The sequence below is a fragment of the Apostichopus japonicus genome, chromosome 10, assembly GCF_037975245.1.
Source record: "Apostichopus japonicus isolate 1M-3 chromosome 10, ASM3797524v1, whole genome shotgun sequence".
Lineage (NCBI taxonomy): Eukaryota > Metazoa > Echinodermata > Holothuroidea > Aspidochirotida > Stichopodidae > Apostichopus > Apostichopus japonicus.
The window spans coordinates 18,678,408-18,702,510 of record NC_092570.1 but is presented as its reverse complement, the minus strand read 5'-3'; the positions used below and the strand labels follow the sequence as shown (position 1 = coordinate 18,702,510).

At 36.5% G+C, this 24,103-nt stretch overlaps 1 protein-coding gene across 20 annotated transcripts in view; it reads right to left on the bottom strand.

Moving 5' to 3' along the window:
- LOC139974903 (uncharacterized) overlaps window positions 1-24,103 on the bottom strand; it is a 203,710-nt gene that overhangs the window by 42,658 nt on the left and 136,949 nt on the right. For 17 of the 20 annotated variants that reach the window (XM_071982447.1, XM_071982439.1, XM_071982437.1 and 14 more), the window contains one exon: window positions 3,232-3,465. In XM_071982447.1, coding sequence (XP_071838548.1) covers window positions 3,232-3,465 — 234 coding nt within the window. Of the gene's footprint in view, window positions 1-3,231; window positions 3,466-19,112; window positions 19,488-24,103 lie in introns of those variants that run through there. The other 3 variants (XM_071982440.1, XM_071982434.1, XM_071982444.1) reach the window with 2 other exon arrangements.

The window sequence follows — 24,103 nt, the reverse complement described above, 5'->3', positions numbered from 1 at the left end:
ATACATACATACATACAAATATAGATTTGATATTATAACTACAGTTTTCAATTTACATCAAGAGCTCCTAGCATTCCTCCCTTAATTCTATTCTACAGAGGATACAAAAAAACAGGCAAGAAGCTGGTTACGGCTATATACCCCTAAAGAGAAAAATGGTCAATAAGATGACATCATTAATATACTGCAGGATTAGGACTAGATAAAGGCTTGTTGTATATATTTGTATATATATATATATATATATATATATATATATATATATATAGTTATATATATAGAGTTATATAGAGTTATATATATTGTTTATATATGTGTGTTTTATTTCACCACTGGTACAATGGTGAAAAAACTTACATTTGTGGCAATTTGTTTGACTAAGTATGTATGGAATTGTTCACAAGATAACAAGTATCAAATTTGGCAAATTTTATTCAGCTCAAAAAGTTAAGAACAATGATTATTAATATGAAAATTGCATAGAACTGTGTTCTTTTCACTGAGCTTTTAGGGCAGTAAGCTGGAAGGTCCAAGTTAAAATTTGGCAAACACACATTGAAACTTTAAATCTCGATTTAGTCATCATTTGAAAAGGTTTATTTGAACTTGTCTGTTATTCCATGGCCTAAAGCCACATAAAAGCAACACTGTACATCAATTCACATGCAAATTTGGCAAACAATGAAGTAAAAACGTAGATAAATAAAAGCAACATTCCAACTATTAAAGCTTTTGCTTCCAAAATACAAAGAAAAATGGAAAACAGCATAAATATATATATATATGTATATATATATATATATATACATATATATATATATATATACATATATATTGATAGGGCAAAAAATATGAATGCATTACCCAGGCACTTTGTTATGTTAATTTACAAATTCACAACTCTACAAGGACAGTTATTAAAAAGAACTAGGAATTGGGAGAAATTAACCTTGAATGTTCTTTCTTTTCTTCTCCTATTAAACATACTTTTTACCTTATAACTAAAAAATGCAATTTTTTAAAGATAACATTGGAGAAGCTTTTGAGATCAGCAGTTTGAGATTTCTTTTCCCTTTTTTTTTTTTCATTCTTCTCTCCTGCATGTGGCTGACAGAACCAGGTCACTTTTTGACAACAATTGTAAAATGTGTTCACAATGTGTATAAAAAAGTAAGTTAATACCAGTATTTAGGAAAATGTATCAAGATAATTTAGCTAGTTACTCATAAGGTACAATTTTTTCTTCTGGCTTTCTTTCTCTCTCATCTATATTCGCAGGATTTTTAAGAGCAGATAAAGTAAGGTAAAATTTTGATTGAACAAGAAACAGCAGCCGAGATTTTGGGAAAGAAGGAAAAGTGAGATATATATATGAATATATATGCATGTCAATCCTTTAAGTTGTGATTAATAATTAACTAAAGATGCTTTAGATGAAATTTTTGATAATGACTTTTTGAATGTAAACTGTAGGCAGAAGATGATTAGGGCAGCCAAAAACAAAATTATGTGGGAAGATAAAAGAGAGATATTTACATATATCTATCTATACACACATTCATCTATACATATACATATCAATATATATATATCAATATATATATATATATATATATATAGATAAATAGATACATAGATATATCGCTCGATATATGTATGCATATATATCTATAACAGACAGCTTAGAACTGAAGTCTCCTGCATTTTAAAGGAAGTTTTTTCTTTGTAAAAAGTGCAGAAAGAGTATGCCAGCTACAACTTTTCCATTTTTTAAATAATGAAACTGCATTTTTTCTTTCTCAAAACAATTATCCAGAATAATGCTACTATATGACTCGAGAACTAATCAGTGAAATAAATTTTGTTCTTTTTCGCAACAAATCATGTCTGTTTATTGTCCCGTAGTTCTATGTACCTCTCATTCTCTGACACTTTGTCTCTCTCTCTGGTCATTGTTAATTAATAATTAATATATTCATGTAAACTCTCCCAATTCATTAGATCACTACCACACCATTACATGCATAACTGGAAGAAAATTATTATTATTTTACACCTGGTATGCAATAATTTATCCGGTATCAGCATCACAAAATGCTATACAATATGGTCAAGTTGCTACACAAGTATAAAAATGTATAGCAGTTATCTACATAGGAACTATATAGTATTATTCAATGAAAGACAAGACTTCACAGCCTTCAAATATGCTACACGAAATTTGAAGACTAAATTATTCTCTAGGTCTTTGAAAACAGAGAGACAATTTTTGTGTTTTCGGATTTTACAAGTACCTCATGGATAGAGTTCATATCAATATTGGCTCAAAAGGTTAACATTGGGGGGGGGGGGGTAGGGGGAGAGAATAGAAGGGGATGGTTGATGGAGGGGTAGGTGGGCTACAGACTGTAACATCTATCCTTTCCAGCACAGCTCCAGACGATGTAATCTTATACTCCTATCTCTTCTTATCAATATTGTGTATGTTTTACAATCCCAGATGATACCCGGATCTAAACGGTTGGTTTGTATGTTCAGATAATTAAGTACTGCTCGGCTTTCAGCGATTTTATATAATGACCCATTAGAGTCCACTTTAATAATGGCTTCGGTTGAGGTTTTAGCTAAATATTAGACGATGTAACTTATACCGACGTTATTATTATTATTACTACATAGCAGTCAATATAATGGCAAACTTGATACTACCAGTAAATGGTATGCCTTCTGTATATATAAGCTAATAAGTTAGAAATGAAGACCACCTGCTCAAGTGCTTTTTCTTGTACCAGCAAGTTTATTCCCTTTTCCAAATAGACAGAGAGAGAAGTCTTTCTATAATATTTATGCTACCAACATCTTCCCGAATACATTAATAGATAATCCAGGTTTGCTTGAGTGGGGAAGAGATAAGTACAGTTTTTAGCAATTTTTAGATCAGCCCCCTGAAGTAAATAACCCACCGCTGCATGTACTCAGATATATACATGTGCGATCTCTGTAAATCGTCAACATTCCGTAGAAACACGACTTGTATCAATCAGTCTATCTGCCCTTTGAAGCCCAACTGGCTGGCATTATGATTGTTGTCCCTATAGCATCACAGACAGTATGTCAAAGGTCAACCACTATAGCGGCACCCTCCACACACAGACACATGTTACAAACTCGTACACACTGGAAGAAAAAGAAGATTTTAAAAATGGCACCGTGCGGTGAGACAGGACTTACAGAGTATCTCACGGAAGGGACGGTACCTACCCCAGACGGAAGCGATGTAGGTACTGTCGATAGTAACGTGGGCTGGATCGGGATGGGGTTGCCCTGGGCAAGAATTTGGTTCTGCAGATGCGCATTCTGAAGCATTCTGCGTGCAGCTATGTTGTTCTGGCCTTTGATTTCAAGCTGTGTCTTCAGATGAGGAGGTGGATGTAAGTATCTGCAATTTTCACGGGTGCACTGTCCCTGCGAGATGAAAGAGGGGGAGAGAGAGAGAGAGACAAGAGGCGAAAATTAACGATACGGAAAATATTTTAAAAGGATTATAACTAAATGATCAGTAAACAACAGAGCAATGGAAAAGCTTAAGACTTCTTTTTATTGATTAACACAAATATTAATCACCCCCGTACGATAAAAAAAAGAAAGGGGGACACGCGAACGGGAGTGATAAAATTGCTGGGTTCTTTATTCACATATAATCTTGTTCCTCCTGAGAAATCTAGTAGCAATGTCCTTAATAACACATTTTGTGTTGTGTTGTAACTTTGACCAAAACTATATACTAGTCACACTTCAGTGGGTTCCATCAATTATCATCTCCCCCTATTATATCCCCACCCCCTTCCCCTCCTCCATGTCTAACCTCTCTACCTCTTCTCCACTCCCCATTTTCTTTATTAATATATTATTACAATGACAATTTTTTCCCCTTCAAATTCCTGGCTCATTTTAAAACCTTTGCTCATGTTCACTCTTGACTATGCTATGTATAGTAATAAAATTATTGACAAATTTTTCAGTGTCTATGACGATGATGACAATGAGAGTTCTACGAGAATTTCCTGATCAATGTTTATAATTGGTTGCAAGAAATCAGAAGGTTGTTCATCACATGGACTGATCGATGAATGTTTTCATATTTTCACCACAAAAACTCGGTAGCAACGGTCAAGCCATATATCCTTACCAACCACCTCTATAAGATTACTTTAAAATTTTCACGTTTCAAAAACAAATCACAGAAAACATATCAACAGGGTTTTCTTAACATGTACAGGAAGAACCTTAAAAATTATGACTCCGACAATACTGAATCTTGTGATAGCTGGGCTAACATATTATTCTTTCAACATAAAGACTTGTGTACTTCGTTAACTGTCTATATAGATTGATGGCCTTATTCTCAACATTTGATTTCAATGGTTTATCAGGCAGTTTTTTTAACTTGATGATGTTACTGAGATCTCAGTCCGAGAGTTTTACTTTTACTGTCAGAAAAATTAGGAAATAAGACACGTTCTTGGTATATTTAGTGATCCAACAAATATTTGAACATGACAGTAGCTAACTGTACAGTATATGCCTTGCCTTGAATATACAATTCTTACTTTTTCCAATAAATTTTGTACAAAATTGTCTGTTTATTTATAGGAATAAAGAGAATATGTTATGGTTTTATACTGTCATGTTTGTGACTTCTGGACACTGAAGCAAACACAGATTTATGTTTGGACTCTACAATTACAGGAATTCAACTTAATACCACTTGTAACTTGTCGCTCATTTGACCAGCATAGTACAAATAAACCGGCAACTTCCCACGCATATGTAGGTACATCATTATCATTGTCAACATACACATGTACCTACACACATACATACATCCACACATATGCATACAGTGCCACCCAAACACCAGAGGTTAAAACTGAGCTACATGTATAGCCTAGTCACAACTTTCCTTTCCATCTCTTCCTTCAACATTTCCGTTGGCATTTCCTGAAGACGTTACGACTTCAGAATAATCTGTTACAAAGAGACTATTTTAAAATTTATGGCAACGTCTGAGAAAGTGATTGGACAAGAAAATTGATGGCAAAACAATCTGTTCGGTTTTTAAAGTTGCTATTTCTTGCAAATGTTTTTAGATTAGGTTTGCAGTGTGAGAATGACCCGGTCTTCCTACCATTCGATGTGGAAGTTACAAAGCATTTGATATCAATACAAGGAAACTGTACACTTTAATGGGGGAATACAAAGGGTATTCAGATTGCACATGTGTTTCCCACATTGACTTTGTCAAAAACAGTCATACCTATTGTATGGCTTTGTTTGTGTGTGTATGTGTGTATATATATATATATATATATACATATATATATATATATATATATATATATATATATATCAGGGATGTAAGTGCAGCCCAAAAAAAAAACCGGAAAAAATATTCGGAGACCCCAGGTGAATGCCGTCCTAACACATCCTACTCCTAGCTCTGACTACTTACACACTATCGTTATGTTAGGCTAGCTCAGAAGTATTAGCGCTAACACATCTTACCCCTAGTTCTTACTACTTACACACTATCGTTATGTTAGGCTAGCTCAAAGTTACGAATACGTCGCAGCGAACTACGGAATAAAAAACAGTCGCACATTCGAATGCGATCACAAATATCGACTTTCATTTGCGTATCCCGTAGATTTCCGCCGCTCACAAATATCACAAGCGCTAATTCCAAAACTTATGTCGAGCACCAGCAGTTACGAAGATATTAATTAGCAGTCCAATCAACATGAATTAGGCAAGGTTTTTCAACGACAGAAATGAGCTATAGCGATTTGAAGTTCGCACGTACGCAACGATATTCACATGGCACAATGTTGTACAGTGCAATGCAATGATGCGAAACTGGAAATGGTATTTTGAGTGATCGATGAGTGAAAATTGAAGTTAGCTTGCTACAACGGGCCAGGCATTTTTGCCGTGTTGTGTCTTTGATATTCGAACAATTTTGTGGAACTTTATTGGAATTTAAAAAAAAAACGGATTTCCGTAAAAATACGGAAGACTTATTGGAATTAAAAAAAAAACCGGATTTCCGTAAAAATCCGGAAGACTTACATCCCTGATATATATATATATATATATATATATATATATATACATATATATATATATATATATATATATATATATATATATATATATAGCTACATACCAAATTTCTTATCTAATGTGGTAAGGTCTTCTGTACTGTCCCTCCCAGAAAATCACAAATCTTGAAGTTTTTTTTTTTTACAAATTAGCTGGGACACAGTCGTAATCTTGAGGTAGGGTAAAGTGAAGTCCCTGAAAATGAGGAAAACTCTCTACAAAAGTTAACCAGACATGAATTTTGTGCCCCTCCTTTAATGGTTGGTGCTACAGGCTAAAGGTCTGGTGAAGCACTTTGAAGAACACTGACGATCTAGTGTAAAAAGTTTAGTGTGTGGTGGATAAATGTTTCATACAATCCAATCAGTCATTTACACTAGTGAGACTGACTATCTCTAACTAATGTGGGCGCAATTGGTCCTGTACAACCTCAATATTATAGCGCAGCTCATGAATATTCAAACTTGTTCTTTCCATTTAAAATACACCTTCTTCTTTCCATGTTTTTAAGTATCCTTCAAAGTTTATTTCAACACATTCAGAAACTTTGCTAAACAATGAGGCAACACGGTGTCTCATCTCATAGAAAGCATTTTGAGGGTGGGGCGGCATAGAAACTATTATGCTTCTTGGATGTGTAGTCATGATGCATAACGGAATGACCATTGTTTGGACTGTCTGGCATTGTCTGCAGTGAGCTAGCGCCGACGACCTACAGTATACCTCACCAAAGGATTGTTAACTGTGTGGTTACTCATTACTAATGGTATTTTACAGGGACCTTTGTTGACGACATCAGCGTCACTTGTTCAGGAATACCTGTCTGACCGTGTCACAGTACACTGATTGCATTACAGACGGTAGACTTCCATAGAATGAACATCCTTGTCACAACCATACATACATAGTACTATACCCACGCCGGCACACACACACCATGTACACTTCTATTCATACCACCGAGCAATTCATGCTATCTTTCCGACAACAATAGACAAGGTCGGGGTCCAGGGTCATCACGTACGCTCTCCTGGAGAACAAAAGGTATAAAGCAAACACTGCTGTGGTAATTACTAGCGGAATAACACCTCTGGAAATATTGGGCAAGAAAGAAAAGCACCCTGCACACAACAACTTATAGTCACGGCCATGAGCGATGGTTCTGCAGACATCTGGGTACACAAAGTCAAGTTTATACAGTACAAGCTTCAATTAGCTGACTTGATCATACAAAGATTAACACACCCCTATGGTAATGAGTTTATATACACTGAACCCTGCCTGTATGACAATATACCATACTATGTACACAAAACCTTAAAGTTTTCTTTCTGCAAAGTCATTTTCTTTTTTTGGGGGGGGGGGAGCGAGAGCGAGGGGCTTTGTTTTAAGTCATCACACGCAGGTATACTGATTCGACAAACACTGTACTGTAGGTATTTAAGATGCAAGTACATCTTATGATGAAATGTTTTGTAATGTTTTTTACACGCAGTTTACTAAAACATTTGGCACATATGAAGGGTGTTGTTACCGGCGGGATCAAAAAACAAAAAGTGTGTTAACTGTTTATCCCAGTCGAGCACAACGTACCAACTGCATGTTGGCAAATAACTGCCTAGCCAACTGCACAGACTTTAAAGTGCATTAAAGTACATTGGTTCTATGATGAAGGCAATAAGTAATGGCTAAATCCTTTGTAACTGTAATTATGCCAATCCTATATAGCGTCGAGTGGTATAACCATTAGCCACAAGAACTGTTACAATATTTACTGTCGCTTGTGAAGCAAATTACTCACATTTTAAGTGGGTACAACTCGCACTTTTTTGCTTTAAAATCGAGTGTCTACACTAATAATTGCCTGCCAAAGCTACTCGGTATCAAATAGCACGTGTATGATAATAAAAGTGAAATGTGCTCTCAAAAGGTTTTGATCATTGGAACAATTTACAGCTCACTGGAGCAGAAACCAAACCATAGAGAGGCCCTTCTTCTCCCCCTCTAAAGGTCATCAGAATTGCCCCCAATATAGGTTTGGGAAGTGAAATAATGATCACTGATGCTCAAATAGTTAACCAGCAGTTTACTGCTCATATCAATGGGTTTTTTCACTCTCTGAGACATATGTTATTATGTAATGGAAAGTACTTTTGAATGTTTTTTGGGGTTTTATATCAATGGTTTTTTTTTAACTCTCTGAGACATATATCTTATTATGTAATGGAAAGTACTTTTGAATGTTTTTTGGGGGGGGGTTTAATCATATTTTAAAGCAGGCTAAACTTGGGCGTTATATTACTTGAAAACCAAGTATTTTCAGCAATGGATATTGTCCAACATCCCCATGTCATGGATACTGTACAGGTAAAGCTCCATATGAATTGTATCTATAAAACCCTTCATTCACTTGAAGCATACTGTGAAAAGAACATCTTCTACAAGGGGATCATCTGTTAGCTTACTGTGAAAAGAACATATACTACAAGGGGATAATTGGTTATCAATTCACGGTCAAGTTTCTCAATAAAAATAAGTATAAAAAAAAGAGCAGTTTTCAAACACAGGAACCTTAGTATTTGATGACGAGACATACATGACTAAATATATATCCTAATATCTTTAATAAAACAAAAATCTTTCTGATTTGCCCAATGTTTCCTTCCAGCTATTCAGATCAACACATTCTACATTGCTTTACATTTCATGTAAAAACCAACATTATAACATTGATCACTTAACCAGTCATGGAGCATTAAAATGCAGGCATTAGGGTAGATGTATGGATATATAAAATATCTCTGGATATCAATTTAGCACCTCCTGGCATGACCCTTTGTTGACAACTGTAAGGCCCATCTCACGATTACATCCGATTAGGCTTGATTATGTCCTGCCACTCAGTGCATGTACAGTAGCTATGTTCGGTAAATACTTTATCAACAGCCTATCTAATGTATTGAACTATAGTCTGGAATATCAATAGATCCAATCTGGTGGTATAGATATGTATTTAACTTGCAAGAGGCTCTTCAATATTGAGAATCATCAGATAATGTAAGGTATAACTATAATATGTAAAGGACAGCTCTGATGCTGTGTCTATGTAAACTTAGCTGTACACAATATCATTCAATAGCTCTATGGATTGCCGTCCATGTTTTACAGTAACTATGTTCGGTAAATACTTTATCAACAGCCTATCTAATGTATTGAACGATAGTCTGGAAAATCGATAGATCCAATCTGGTGGTATAGATATGTATTTAACTTGCAAGAGGCTTTCCAATACTGAGAATCATCAGATGATGTAAGCTATAACTATAATATGTAAAGGACAGCTCTGATGCTGTGTCTATGTAAACTTAGCTGTACACAATATCATTCAATAGCTCTATGGATTGCCGTCCATGTTTTACAGTAACTATGTTCGGTAAATACTTTATCAACAGCCTATCTAATGTATTGAACGATAGTCTGGAAAATCGATAGATCCAATCTGGTGGTATAGATATGTATTTAACTTGCAAGAGGCTCTTCAATATTGAGAATCATCAGATAATGTAAGGTATAACATTAGTATGTAAAGGACAGCTCTGATGCTGTGTCTATGTAAACTTAGCTGTACACAATATCATTCAATAGCTCTATGGATTGCCGCCCATGTTTTAGGTGTCTTTAATTTCAGAGAATTGACACAACCAGCCATGGAATAAAGTGTAGTATACAATATCATTGAAAGAGAATTACAATTATAACCAATAGCTCTGGATACATTAAAAGAGACAGCAAGGATCATCGTAGCCAACAATGATAATCATAGCCAACAAGGATCATCATAGCCAACAAGGATCATCATAGCCAACAAGGATCATTGTAGTAGACAACTATAAAGCATCTCTAATAGCCAACCAGTATCATCAGAAACAACTAGTCCTGATCACTACAGCTAAAATTATTATAGCCAATACCATAGCATGCAACAACTAGGATCATAGCAGCCAAAATATCAGCTTTCATTGCTAAGAAACAGTCATAGCCAACCCTCTAGCCAATGAGTATCATCACAAGACAAAACTATCAGCTTTACTGCTAAGAAAACAGTCATCGCCAAATACCATAGCCTGCAACAACTAGGATCATATAAGCAGCCAAACATAGCAGCTTTCACTAATACACAAGGAATATATAGCCTTGTAATACTATCAAAGTCATGTACACTGACCAAGGCAATGAGTATCACTAACACACTCAGTACCACAGATCAAAACATGTAATACTTCAATGTTTGTTGAAGCTAGTATCAGTTGGTTCTCTTTATAAATTCATTCCTGTTTGGCTAAGTTTGCCAGATCAACTATATATTGCTGGGGTGATGATGTAGACCATATGTCTAATGCTACAAGCCTGCAGTAAGTTATTACTCAACACATACAAGCCGAAACGCTCACCCCATACAGCTTCACACTGTCCTTTATTGTGCAAGTCTGAACAGTTTCCGTTATATTCACACAAAAGAAGTGATATGAATGAAAAATATTATTATCAAAGCCAAATATGTAAGGGATAAAATTTAAATGGAATTTTTCGTACTTGCAGAACTGAAATTTGTTTTTGTTTTTGAAAAGCTTTCTCATAAAAAGTTATACCCTTCAATTCAAGCGTATACCCTTTGAAACCCAAGATATCTCAAATTTGTCATCTTTAATCTGAACAACTATCATTAACTGCTGTTTAGCAATTATCTGCTAAGAGCTCAGACTCTCTAAGGTATTCTGTAAGATGTAGTGTTTCAGAGGAAACGCTACATTATACTATCACTACACGAGGAGTAATATATATTTTAAGTCAGTTTTAATTCCAAGTAGCAAACAATGACAAGTAACTTTAATAATAATCAATTTGATTATTGCATAAACTTCCCAGAATCTATCCAATTTACTTGTATTGAAAGAACCAAGTCTGGTAAATTGAAGACAGATGTCATCAATGAGATTCTTTATGTTTGTCTGTTTGTCTGTTTGTATGCATGTTCATTAAAATACAGATGCTCAAATATCAGTTCTCTTCCGATCAAAGCTCTCTTAACTATCTCTCCCTATCGATACCTAATTCCAGCATAGTTGTCTGTAGAATCAATTTAAGCTGTCGCCATAACGGAAACGTGCAAGAACACAAAGACAGTGTGAAACATATTTCAAAGATGTCACAGCGCTACACTGGCAAAATCAAAATGGCAGCTCTATTGATTGACATTGTGTATAAAATCTTACAAAACAGAATATATTTCTCATGGATGTTAAATGTTCCCCTCCCCCCCATTGCTCTTCCCTTCTCTCCTTCTTTCCCCCCACCCACACCTCTCTCTCTCAAAGAAATATAACATAAAAATGCAGAAAAAACAACAGTGTTTGAGCCATGAGTAAGTAGATCTCCTTAATACAAGATAACCAATACATAGATAGTCAAGTTAAATCTCAAACAGTACTATACTGAAATGAAAGAAATGTTTTGGTTTTTACATTAACGGTACTTAAAATAAGGGTGACAAGAATCCAGATTCCATGGGATTTTGGTAAACATATGCGCAAGAATCTAAACTGACTTGTTGTCAATATAATTGAGGCAAAGGGTGTGTGTAAGATGTCCTTTATATATATACATTTCTCTATGACAATAGCATAGCATCTGTCTCTTAATGTCATTACAATGCACCCATATCGTATACTGACAGTTGATTTCGTCCTAACCGTCACGTACACTGCTGTCGAACTGCCAAAAACGTGAACCACTAACGCTTGAAACAAAACCGATGCCGAGACAAAATGAATGGCGACAGAATTAGATTATCCATATCTGAAATAACAGATCAATGTTTGCTACAAAAAAACAAAAAAAAATCCTGGCAAATCTAATTTTGTCTGCCTCGATCGCAAAACAGAATCGCTGAGACCAGGATTACAGCGGTGATACGGATACCTTCCACAACGAGAGTGACTGGCGCAGGAGGGGCCTCCCATCTTTCACTTGGGGGAGTCAAGCGGTATTGCGGTCTCAGTGCACAATGAAGGCTATTGAGCAGGTGTGAGGCTTTAGTGACGACGACGGTATGTGTGGAACTTTGTTTTTACCATGAGCCTTGGGCAATGGTTGTCACATCTCATTACTTTAACATACCATGTACTACTACCAACACAGGAAGGAGGAGGAGGAGGAGAAGGAAAGGATGTTCTCTGCCAGTCTTGGCGTGGGTATAAATGGGAAATAGTCTGCCAGGGTTTGGAAGACTGTAAATGGTATTTTAGCTACAGGGAGGAGGAGGAGGAGGGTGTCACAGATCGGTGTGAAAGCATGCTGGGCTGTCATTTATACCGTAAGCAGGAAGGTGATATATTCCACTCAGATTGCCATGTCAAATATTTAACATCCAGGCATGCCATGCATGCATACATGCATGCATCTCTCTCTATCATCCCATTCAACCAACATAAAACTCTGGGCAATCCTCAAAATTTGGCACTTTCAGGAAGAGAGGGTGTGGGGGAGGGGGGAGGGGACAATATTTGACCATTTTATAACTGAGCTCTGTGAGTGGAATGTTTCATCAACAATTGTGAAACTTTTATATCACAATGATAGATAGTTAACAGGCAATTGAGAGCAATACAATTTTTGTTCTCGAGGTGTTTATAGTATCGGTCGGCATGGCCCGCGGAGAGGCAGTTATTTGACAATGCTAAAGCAGCCACAGGTACATGTGGGTCAAGCTGAATGGCTTATAACATAACACTTCACATCGACTCTCCAATTTACAAGGTTTGCTGATATTGGTTGCTTTTCTTCCTTTTTGTTTGGTGAACATTTTCAAGACCAGATCTTCCAGATGTTAGATTTCTTTGCTTCTCAATAGTACCACGTTAATTCCAACTATACCATCGCAATGTCTAAATTGATTTGATAACGAAAGCGAGGCGATGTCATTCTACCTGTATGTATTCTAGAAACATGTTTATATAATAAATGAAAGACGGCAAATAGTTTCAGAAAAACAAAATTAATTGCCCTGAACAAAAACAGTGTGCTTGAAAGCGTTTTTAAACAAACATCTCGCAAAAGATAAATCTCGCCTGAATCTATCTTTCTCGACTGATATTTTACCCACATCTGCAGATATAAGTCATCTCAACCAAACAACCTTTTGCCCCAAAAATGATTTTCACAGTCCAACATTTTTCGTCTCCATAATTTCTACATATTTGTTTTCTTACACTATTCTTCTTCTCCATATACCTCAGATAAAAGAAAACTGGAGAAGAATCATTGTAAGGGTTGAAAGATCAAACTTTTCCTTTTTCTCCCTGAATGTTCTTTGTTCGATCATTTTTTCCCCCTTCTTTTCTTTTCTTGTTTTGTGTTGTATGTAGTCCACAAACCTCTTAAGTGTGAATCTCAATAGACGCTTTATGCGCGAGGAAGGCCGCAATCCTAACATAACAGATACATCAAAGGACTTTATCCTAGCCCGAGGATAACCAAAATACCAAGCAGCACACCTGACTGTGACGACGACACGACGAGCCTGCAGGGACTGCCTTTCATCGACAGAGGCAGACGGATGGATGGATGGATGGATGGACGAGGAGAGTGAGCATTAGGAGTTCAAGGGCGATGTCATAATTCAGAGCAGGGTACTAACGCGGTGCGGATGTCTTGTCAACATTGTTATTTCATGGTTAATAAGACACTTCATTCACAGACAGACAAACAAACACACACACACACACATACAGAAAAATGAAAACAACCACCCGAACTGATAATCAAGAAAGCACAATTCATACTTCTCTAATTTGTATTTGTAAAGTCGATATTTTGTGTTTGGTTTTAAATGCACGCAGTCTGCGTTTCATCGTCGACAAATTATAGAAGAGTGTTAGCTCAGTGGTTAACGCCGGTGCCTTTCAATCATAAGGCCCCAAGTTCGAGTCACTCCAAGATTAATGTATGTCGTCCAGTAACAGAGTTGTTGACAATTCATAATCATGGACGTTAAATATGAATCTAAGAGACTGACTTCGGTCAGCTTGCGGCTTTGATAAGCCAATGATGGCTTCTTCGTGAGTTCCAGCTTGCAGGAGGATCAAAAATACATACAATATATACATAGAGAAAACTCATCTGGGTATCACTCAAAATAAGAAAGAAGCTGAGGGGGCTGCAGTATCCTACGTAGGGTGTCATCTTATTTGCTGTGCAATATCACACAATAGGCTCTATGGTAATATGCTGAGATTGTCTCCATTGTTTGAGATCATTTAGTTCAGCCTCTGCTGATCGAAGCCAGGCTCTGTAACTGCTGCAGCTTTTCATTTTGGTTGTACAACTTTAACTTCAACTTTAACTTCAACTTTAACTTTAACTTAAGATGACCATATATTTTTTAAACAGGAATCTTGGACAAAATGTTGGAATGTGCAGCCTGGGAAAGGGGTCTAAGGGGGGTTCCCCCTCCCCTTTGAGCAAAAAATGCTAGTATGGTAGAGCGCAGATTTGGCATAATCAAGAGTAGACCTATAGGTCAGCACAGGAGTAACATGACTTCTATGTCGTAGGCAACACTGTCACACTTGTACATTACTAGTACATTATATAGTTGGATAGGCCTATACCCTACATTATAGTAGGATAGGATTATACCCTACATTATGGTAGTTCTTGTTTTGATCTCTGTGATTGTCCGTGCGAGAGGTATTTGTGTACATCTATGGGTGTTTTAATGACGTGTACTTAAAGTAGCCTATAACAGGCAGGAAGGTAGATTTTGCGACATTTCTAAATCTGTTGTGAATAAAATGTCGTATTTTCAAATTTTTAGGGACTTCTTCTTGAATCTGGGACATTTTCCTGGACACTTGTTAAATCAGGGATGGAACATTGGAATCAAGGACTGTCCCTGTAAATCGGTGACGTCTGGTCATCATAAGTCTAATTTTACCTCATGTCGCCCACCAAGAATTCAATACTGATTTATCATATGTAAGTTGACAATCTAAGGAAACTTTGGGGATTCTATCTAGCCAAGAATAATTGTTTACTTGATCAATAGACAACAACATACAATAAGAAACTATACAACACCTTTCGGGCAAGTGTAAACCAATTAACGCATTTTTAATCTATCCAATTAATCACAAAACCGAGATCCCCAAGAGGAATGTAGTCATGCAAGTTTTGATCATGTTTGCTTGCATTAATGAAATGAGATATCTCATTTCAATAATGCAAGCAAACATGATCAAAACTTGCATGCTCGTATATCAGACGCCAGTTATAGGAAAACTATGTCACTGATATCAGCAACGTAGTTTTCCTATAACTGGTGTCTGATATACAGAGCAATGAAATAATTTCCCTTCCAAGTATATTTACTGATCAATGTGGTCTTCATGAACAATTCCATACATAATTTGACTTTTTAACTAATTTTAAGTAAAAACAAAATATAATGTTCTTACACTCACTTTTATATGCAGACCCACACCTACCAAGTCAGAACTATTTATATAAAAAAAAATATAAAAAAACAGTTGATTCAGCTTTCAAATATCAGTCAATGGTGAGTGAGCCTATTAGGACAGCTATGTTATATAGGTTTACCATATTCTGAACATCAAATTTTTATAAGGTAAAGTTTATGACATTTTTTCCCATTTTTCTATTCTTTTCCTTTTTTTCTTCTTGTCTGAATCTTTCAGGGTTTGTCCTGGTTTGATGTAGTTCACTAGATTCCCTCCAGCAGTGCCAAGTGTCACATAAATCACTCAAAAATTGTTCGAAACAACAGCTGGGGAGAGCATTAGGTATATTACCCGAGTCTTTTATAGAAAACAACCTAGGTACGTAACCCCTACCATCCCTACTTGTCCTGGTGTCTGGAGAGGAATGCGCTACAGTGTTTTGGACCTGTATACATCCCTTTTGTTTTTTTTTTCCACCTTCTATTCTTGGTAACCAGGAGAAGCTAGCTGTGTGGGTGTATATCTTCCTTGACCTCAGCGACCCCAATCCTAATAACTTATACCAGTCAGGAGCGGCTAATAGACAAAGAGCTGAATAGGTAGGCACGTTCTTCCCAAAAACCACCATTGCCACGTTTTCTATAGGCAGTATAATCTGAAAGCTTATGTTGTTCTAATTTCCATGCATTAGACTAGAAACTGAGGAAACCAGTTGGGTAGATGCGTATCCACGGCAACAACATGAGCTCGTCTGGACCCATGAGACCAACCTTTCTATATTACTGAGGGGGAGAGAAAAAAATTACTGTGGATGAGGTAACAAGCAACTCTATGCATGTTTTTTTTACAGACACTATGAGACTTAAATGCAAATGAAGGGTATGAGTTGAAACAACCTTGCATATCAACTAGGTACAAATTGGGTGTGTGGTGGGGGGGGGGGGGGGGGTGGCAGGAGAGGGAACAGGGGAGCAGATGTTGGGGTATAGCGGTTACTAGTATTCAAGTCTGAAGATGTTGATGGAACAGTATTAGCTATTTCTAATCTCTACTGCAACAAACCAACCAGCCAAATTCGATCACATGTTGATATGTTACTGTAGGCAAGCAACAAATGACAGTTTAAAGTATCACAAACATTAAGCAGGACAAAATGCTGCCATTTCGTATGAATATTTTCAAGAATTTTCGCATCATCTGTAAGGAGGGAGTTGGCTTGGAGAGATTGACAGCAAGAGTTGTGAGCAAATGTTCCTGGATTGGCCATTAATGTTCCTTGCCTTTTCATATACTTCCTTGTTGGAAAATGTTTGAATGATACTTCATGCCCATAGACAATGTCGCTTTTGTTCTAGCTGTATGCATATTAATTTAGAGTACACCTATATTACAATATTGCAGTTTGCTCTGTCGCTTTCCGGCAAGTATGATGCAACATTCAGGCAGATTATCTCGCACTCCTATCAACCAATCACAGAAGATCTATATAACTACAAAAGCCGCGAAAAATAGATAGCATATATGGAGATATATGCGAAGGAAGATCGAGGTATCTTAAGGCCTCACACAAGCACATACCCCCATCACATTACTTTGTCTAAACCTGTTGAACACATTTTTGACCCTCGTCCTCTGTGGTGACACTATTTAAGCCAATTCATGTTAAATTATTTCAAATATCAAAATGCAGCTTTTAGTGGACAAGTTTTCATAGAGCGATAGGAGTAAAGTAGACAATTATAACATGATTGGATTTGTTATATCTATGACTCTGGTGTATATGGTTGATTTGTATTTGCTATACTATATGTAAAATGTCAGATAAATGTACAAAAAAAGTCACCACTCTGCGTACCCTGCTAAACATTTGGAAATTAAGTAGCGTATAGGCCAAAAGATACTTTGAAGTGTCTTGCAAAAAGCAGCACAATATCACATCATTAGTTTTTTTAAGTTTTACTTTAAAGCTGAGTTTCCATTGGCCTCATATAATTTCTTTCGCACTGGAAATTATGCTTGAATTTAAGAATTATTTTGTTCTAATTTGTTACATGATTATAAACATATCACGGCAGAGTCATTATTACTAAAATCTATCAATTTGTCCATTCGTTTTTGTCCTTTTTAAGAAGAAAAAAAAACACGATTCGATAAGAACAGTTAATAACCATATAGGGGCTAACTTCCCAGACTAACAAGGCAGATGATATATATACATATAGATACATATATAATATATATATATATATATATATATACATATATAATATATATATATATATATATATACATATATAATATATATATATATATATATCCTAAAGCCTAGCCTATATAGCCTACTAATTGGGATGCCTCAGACTGTTGAAGTTGGAATATATATGGCTGGGGAAACTATTGATTATTTTGAATAATGTAGTTTAAAGTTTAATTTATGTAAGTTTGGTTACAGACTCTGCAATTAACCATAATTGGAAAGCTCCTTTAACTCTAAATGGACTACCATGAAGAAGTTTATCAGATTAGATAGTGACATAGAATTATTTTCAACTCAAGTTGGGTGAAGTGTTAAGATAATGAGCACTACTTGAATGCAATAAATCATGTTGCCTATTTTGCTTTCTATTAATATTCCGGTTAAATTATTAAACTGTCAGGTATAATTGTCAAACTGTGAGTTTCCTATTCCAGATTAGAAGGTTACACGTGGTCACATGTTTTAGTTTCTTGACAACCCAGTCTGTACATTCTGTAGGAGCTACGTTTGGCCGAGTCCTGGCACACAACTATTGAACACGCATTGAAAAACTCAGAACATTTGAGTCGGACAGATCTACTCCTGGATGAGGGGTTCTACGATACAACTTATCCTCAGTATTGTTTTTATTTCTTGCGACAAAGAGAGAAGAGGCAACGCTCCGCCATGATAGAAATTAGTAATAGTTTACACACACAAACACACACACATGACTACATACAAAACACAACTGTGATTTAATGCATATATATTACAACATTCACACAATGTTGTTACATCAGCTATCAGCAAAGACTGCCACGCTTCAACATGAATTATAAAGCTAGCCCCATGCTTCTTTTTTTTTACATTAAAACCCATTAGTTGGAAACAAGACTACACAGTATCAACCCTCCTACCAGATATGGTTCTAATCTACGGCATGAATGCCCAAAAATTCCCCGTCAGTTTGAACAATGCGAGCTCACAATTACACCTCCAAATAGGATTGACATTTCACTTTCAGCTGCGAAACAGGAAACTATGCTCTGATATACTAGAATGGCATCAAAGATAAAAAAAAACCAAACCTTAGACTACCTACATTTGAACCAACTGACACATGAGGCACGTTTTGTTACAAGCATGATGGTAATCTACAGAACATATATCTTTGCAATATTAAACATACTCACAGGAATTTGGAATCGGTTCTCAGAAATCGATCCTACTGTAAGCGAGTTGGGGTCAATGCTGTCCAGTTTATTATATATTTCACCATTCCACTCCATTCAAAATGTGACAGGGATACAAGCTATGGTGTATTGCTTCCGAAGTTGTGAAAGACGACCGTACAGAGGGAAACGGTCTTGAACGCTAAGTGTGTCGTTGTCAAACGACAACAGGAAATAGGCTAGAACATCTGATAGCATTCAAGACTGAACCAAAAGGAAAAGCGGCTTAAACAAAGAAACCTAGATCAATATACTGGGTCGAAGTCTTAATTAGGTATTTGATATCTAAGCCACTCATAACTCTTATGTTGGTCAGCTGCAGACATGAATGAAATTATAATACCTAATCAAATTAAGTTTTAATAATTGTGTTAATAAGCTTAAAAAGAAAAAGATAAAGGAAAAAGGGTAAGACTTGAGGGAAACTTTCTTGAGGATATTCACTTAGAAACTCCCCCCCCCCCCCACCCCCATATTTTAATTGTCAAAGCAAATAGCTTGTATTTGCAACATAACCTTTGTTTTTCGTTCTAGCCTTCCATGCATACACACAACTGGTCACATGTAGTTTTTGAGGCACTGATATAAAAAAATATAAAAAAAAAGTTTCTACACCTTTCAAAACTTATAATTGGAAAACCTGCAACGTTTTTGTTGCAAGGCAAACAGCATTCCAGTCTCTAAGGCATTTTGTAATAATAATACACATATTTCATCCTATAGTACCCTCATTTGCATATAACAATCTGGGCAGGTTTTGTTTATGGTCATCGAAACTTACTTTTAGTTTGTCACTTAAAAATAAAACGTTCATTGTCAATTACCTGCGTCAAAATAAAGTGAACTTTGAAAATCTCAGTCTACAAACTAACCAACCGGATATTAAGCTAGGTTTTAAACAACTTTCTTGTGTGTAAAAAAGTATCTAACAGTTCACCAATAGTTAATTCCCCTCCCCCTTCCTTTTCTCTCTCAATAACACCCCCCCCCCTCCTCCTCTTCTACTAGCTATCTCCTGAAAAATACAGAATAAAACACTTGCATAGAGCATATATGGTATAAAGACATAATGCAGGCAAGCCCTAACCATAAATTTAATAGAACATTTTGGCCTTATAAACCACAGAAGCAGCTCCTCCTATCTTTGAAAGTTTTACCCTTTCTTTATAAAGCTGTACACCCAGGCATTTTGTGACCCCCTGTGTCCTTCCTTATTCACTGTATACCACAAGTTACAGTGCCATCTCCTTGGTCCCTTAAACTCTTCCTTATCCTGAAACATTTCTCATTCCAGGATGTTCTTCTCCATCAACAACCAACCTGTGTCACTTAGTTCAAGGCCTGGGACAACTGCAGAAACATTTCCTAGCATGCATGCATGCATGCATGCTTGCCACAGCGTGCCATGTCACCACGTTTAATGCCTACAGCACTGTGTATAGTCAGATGTGTATGTATATACGCATGCAGCAGTCCTTGTCTCGTTTCTTTTCGTTAATGTCTTTTCTGATTATAATTGATTTTTACCTTCCTTGTTTATATGATGATGCCATAACTTTCACTTTCTCTCTCATCAAACTGATATAAAAAACTTAAGTTTTATTACAGAAGTGATGGTATACACATGGTGTAACATCATAATCCATCCACAATGTGTTGATATATATGTAACAACAGGCCTGACCTGAATATCTGATTTAGCATAAAACAGTCTCTTTGAACAAATTATTAATCGTGAACTATTTTGACTCACTTGCTCCACTTTGAACTTAACAGTCAACATAGAATCAACTAGTCAATTTATAGTGAACTATTTTGACTCACTCACTAAACTTTGAACTTAACAGTTAACATAGAATCAACTAGTCAACTTATAGTGAACTATTTCGACTCACTCACTAAACTTTGAACTTAACAGTCAACATAGAATCAACTAGTCAACTTATAGTGAACTATTTCGACTCACTCACTAAACTTTGAACTTAACAGTCAACATAGAATCAACTAGTCAACTTGTAGTGAACTATTTCGACTCACTCACTAAACTTTGAACTTAACAGTCAACATAGAATCAACTAGTAGTCAACTTATAGTGAACTATTTCGACTCACTCACTGAACTTTAAACTTAACAGTCAACATAGAATCAACTAGTCAACTTATAGTGAACTATTTCGACTCACTCACTAAACTTTGAACTTAACAGTTAACATAGAATGAACTAGTCAACTTACGGTGAACTTACAATGATTCATCTAGGTCTGACAAGGTCTCACCAATCTGATACGCTTCATTCCAAACATACTTTTCACACCAGAGTATTTCTGTTCCTAGGTGACGGCTGTCCTTCACCCAAACCCCACCCTCTTCACCATCCTATCCCCCATCCCGCCTCACTCCCCTCCCCTTCCTCTTCCCCTCCCCTCCTCCCCCTGACAGTATCTCACCAAGGTGACAGAAGTAAAAGGCCTACATAGTAGCATCAGGGTGAACCCTAATGTAACACAAAGATTGTAATAACTACCAAGGACACTGAAAGCTAATTGGATCTTAATTGGGACTTTGTCAGTTAAAGGCTGACATTTGTGACCTGATGTGACAGTATCAGAATTAAAGGGAAAGTGAAACGATGCTTCGGCACTTCCATGGCAACAAAGTTTATACATCCCAGTGTAACATTTAGGAACATAAATACCCCCCTCCCCTCCCCTCCCCTCCCCTCCACTCCTTGTTTTCAGTTCCAATAACATGTCATACAAGTGAATACTAATTTTTTTTCTTTCCTTGAGATTAAGTTTGCAAACCATGCACGCACTTGATTCATTGCACATAGATTGGGGCATTGGTGAACATATTTCCAAAGTCCAACCTTGCAAAACCTGTTGCTATGACAGCAAAATTATAACCTCACCATGAGCTTTATAATTCTATGTAGGTAGCAAAAACATGTTATTTCTCAGCATGGTATTTCTTAGATCAGACAAACTTCTCCTAAGATGTGGAAAGGGGTCATGGACGGCTACACTAAAGATCAATTGCTGTTCTGCTGGGATGGGTGGATAGGGGAGGGGTGGGTAAATGGAGAGTGGGATGGAGGGAAGGAGGAAGAAGTCCTCTTACCTGATTGGATCAACAGTGTCCTACAGAGCTACACAGTGCATTAGATGTATTTTTACTGTACATTATTACTACTCAGCAATGTACATTATTCTCACATACACTGGAACAATAATGATGGAGCAATGTTTAGCAACTAGGCCTGAGATATGACCCCCGTGTAGGTCTCCCCCCCCCCGCTTCACTCTTCCACCTTAGAATCGTTGCTCAGAATGCATTTAAGATAGCTTTCGACTATGTGGGGAATTGATAAAAAAAAAAAAAACTCCAAAAGCTAGATCAATTTCCTCCCCCCCCCCACCACCTTATTTTGTCTCCTAAATTCCAGACAAAGCCGCTCGTTTTCAGCTTTCAACTATGTATGTATATAATATACCCCCCTAACATTTATATTGTTTGGAACTATGCCTGCAGCAATACAGCAATAAATCACCACCAGCTACATAAATCCTACCACAAATAAACAAACAAGGGGAAAGTTTATCTTTCGAAGAAATTTATAACTTTTTTCGGTGTATAATTTTATATCATTAAGATAACATTCAGATCCCACTGTGCTTTCTTCATTCTCTTTCCGGGTTCCTTGCGCAACCATATTTTTATTTCCTTATAAAGAATTCTCTAGAGATCCAAGAATCTACAACCACCCATAACCTCCCTCCCCCCCCCTTCCCAACCCTCAATGTTTCCATAAATTAAAGTGGTATGACAAATCCACGTTTCAAATAGTTTTCTGTATATGAAGGATTTTTGCTGCTCATTAAAAATGACAAATTTCAATTTACAGTGAACATAGTTTAGGCATCTCTCTATTATATGATTAATTCTATGGAGATCAATTTCGCCGGCACGAATGTTCGCAATATGACGGAAGCACATGCATTAACCCCTGGGAATTCGACTTAGGCAGAATTGCCACATATATCCAAAATTGAATTGCGGAAATATGATGACAAAACTAGAATGAACTCTATGACATTTGATTGGTTTGTCTTTATTTCCTTAATTATCCGAATGTTGTTTTAAATGTATTTATACCGCTTTTCCTCGTTAGCTCCTCACCATTGCACATGTTTTCTTATTTTCAGTATAAACACACTACTTTAATCCTGGCACACCTGACCTGTCAATATGTAAACAATCATCTAATCCAAACGGGGACTTACACTATCTAAGGTTCTGCAAAATATATTATTTGAAGGAGGGACTATTATTTTTCTCCCCTTTTTTATGAGAAATCGAATTAAATTACTTTCCATATGCGTCGTCTACAAGAGGAAGGCAAACTGGAGATCTGCTTGCCAGTCCTAGAATTATTAAATCGTGCTCTTATTTACAGTCAAATACAACTGTAGCAGAGCAGTCTTCATAGAGAGAGGGGAAATACGTTCTCAATTTCCCCTTCACCCATCTTCCACCCCACCTCACCCCACCCTTCCCCCCCCCTTATCCTCAAGTTTCATGATCACCAGGTATAATACCACCCATTAAAACTGAAATGAATTCCAACTTTCACCATCCATGTTCATATTCACATTACTGAAAGTATGTTTAACAAATAGACACTATACAGGTTGACACATTACTGATATTTTTCAAATTTGACAAAAATCAATTATTATTTGGGCGGAAAAGCTGGATGGGCTTCTGACTCAGGTGTATAGACTTGCAGTGTTCTAAAGACTCTGAAAAATGTAAACATGTGTGTGTTTGTTTTGTGTCTGTGCGTCTGTGTGTAATGTGTGCACGAGAGATTCAAAAGAATGCAATCCCTTTATGTAATGCGATGTGGACAAGATTTATTACTAATCTACCTATAATTAACCACTTCTACCT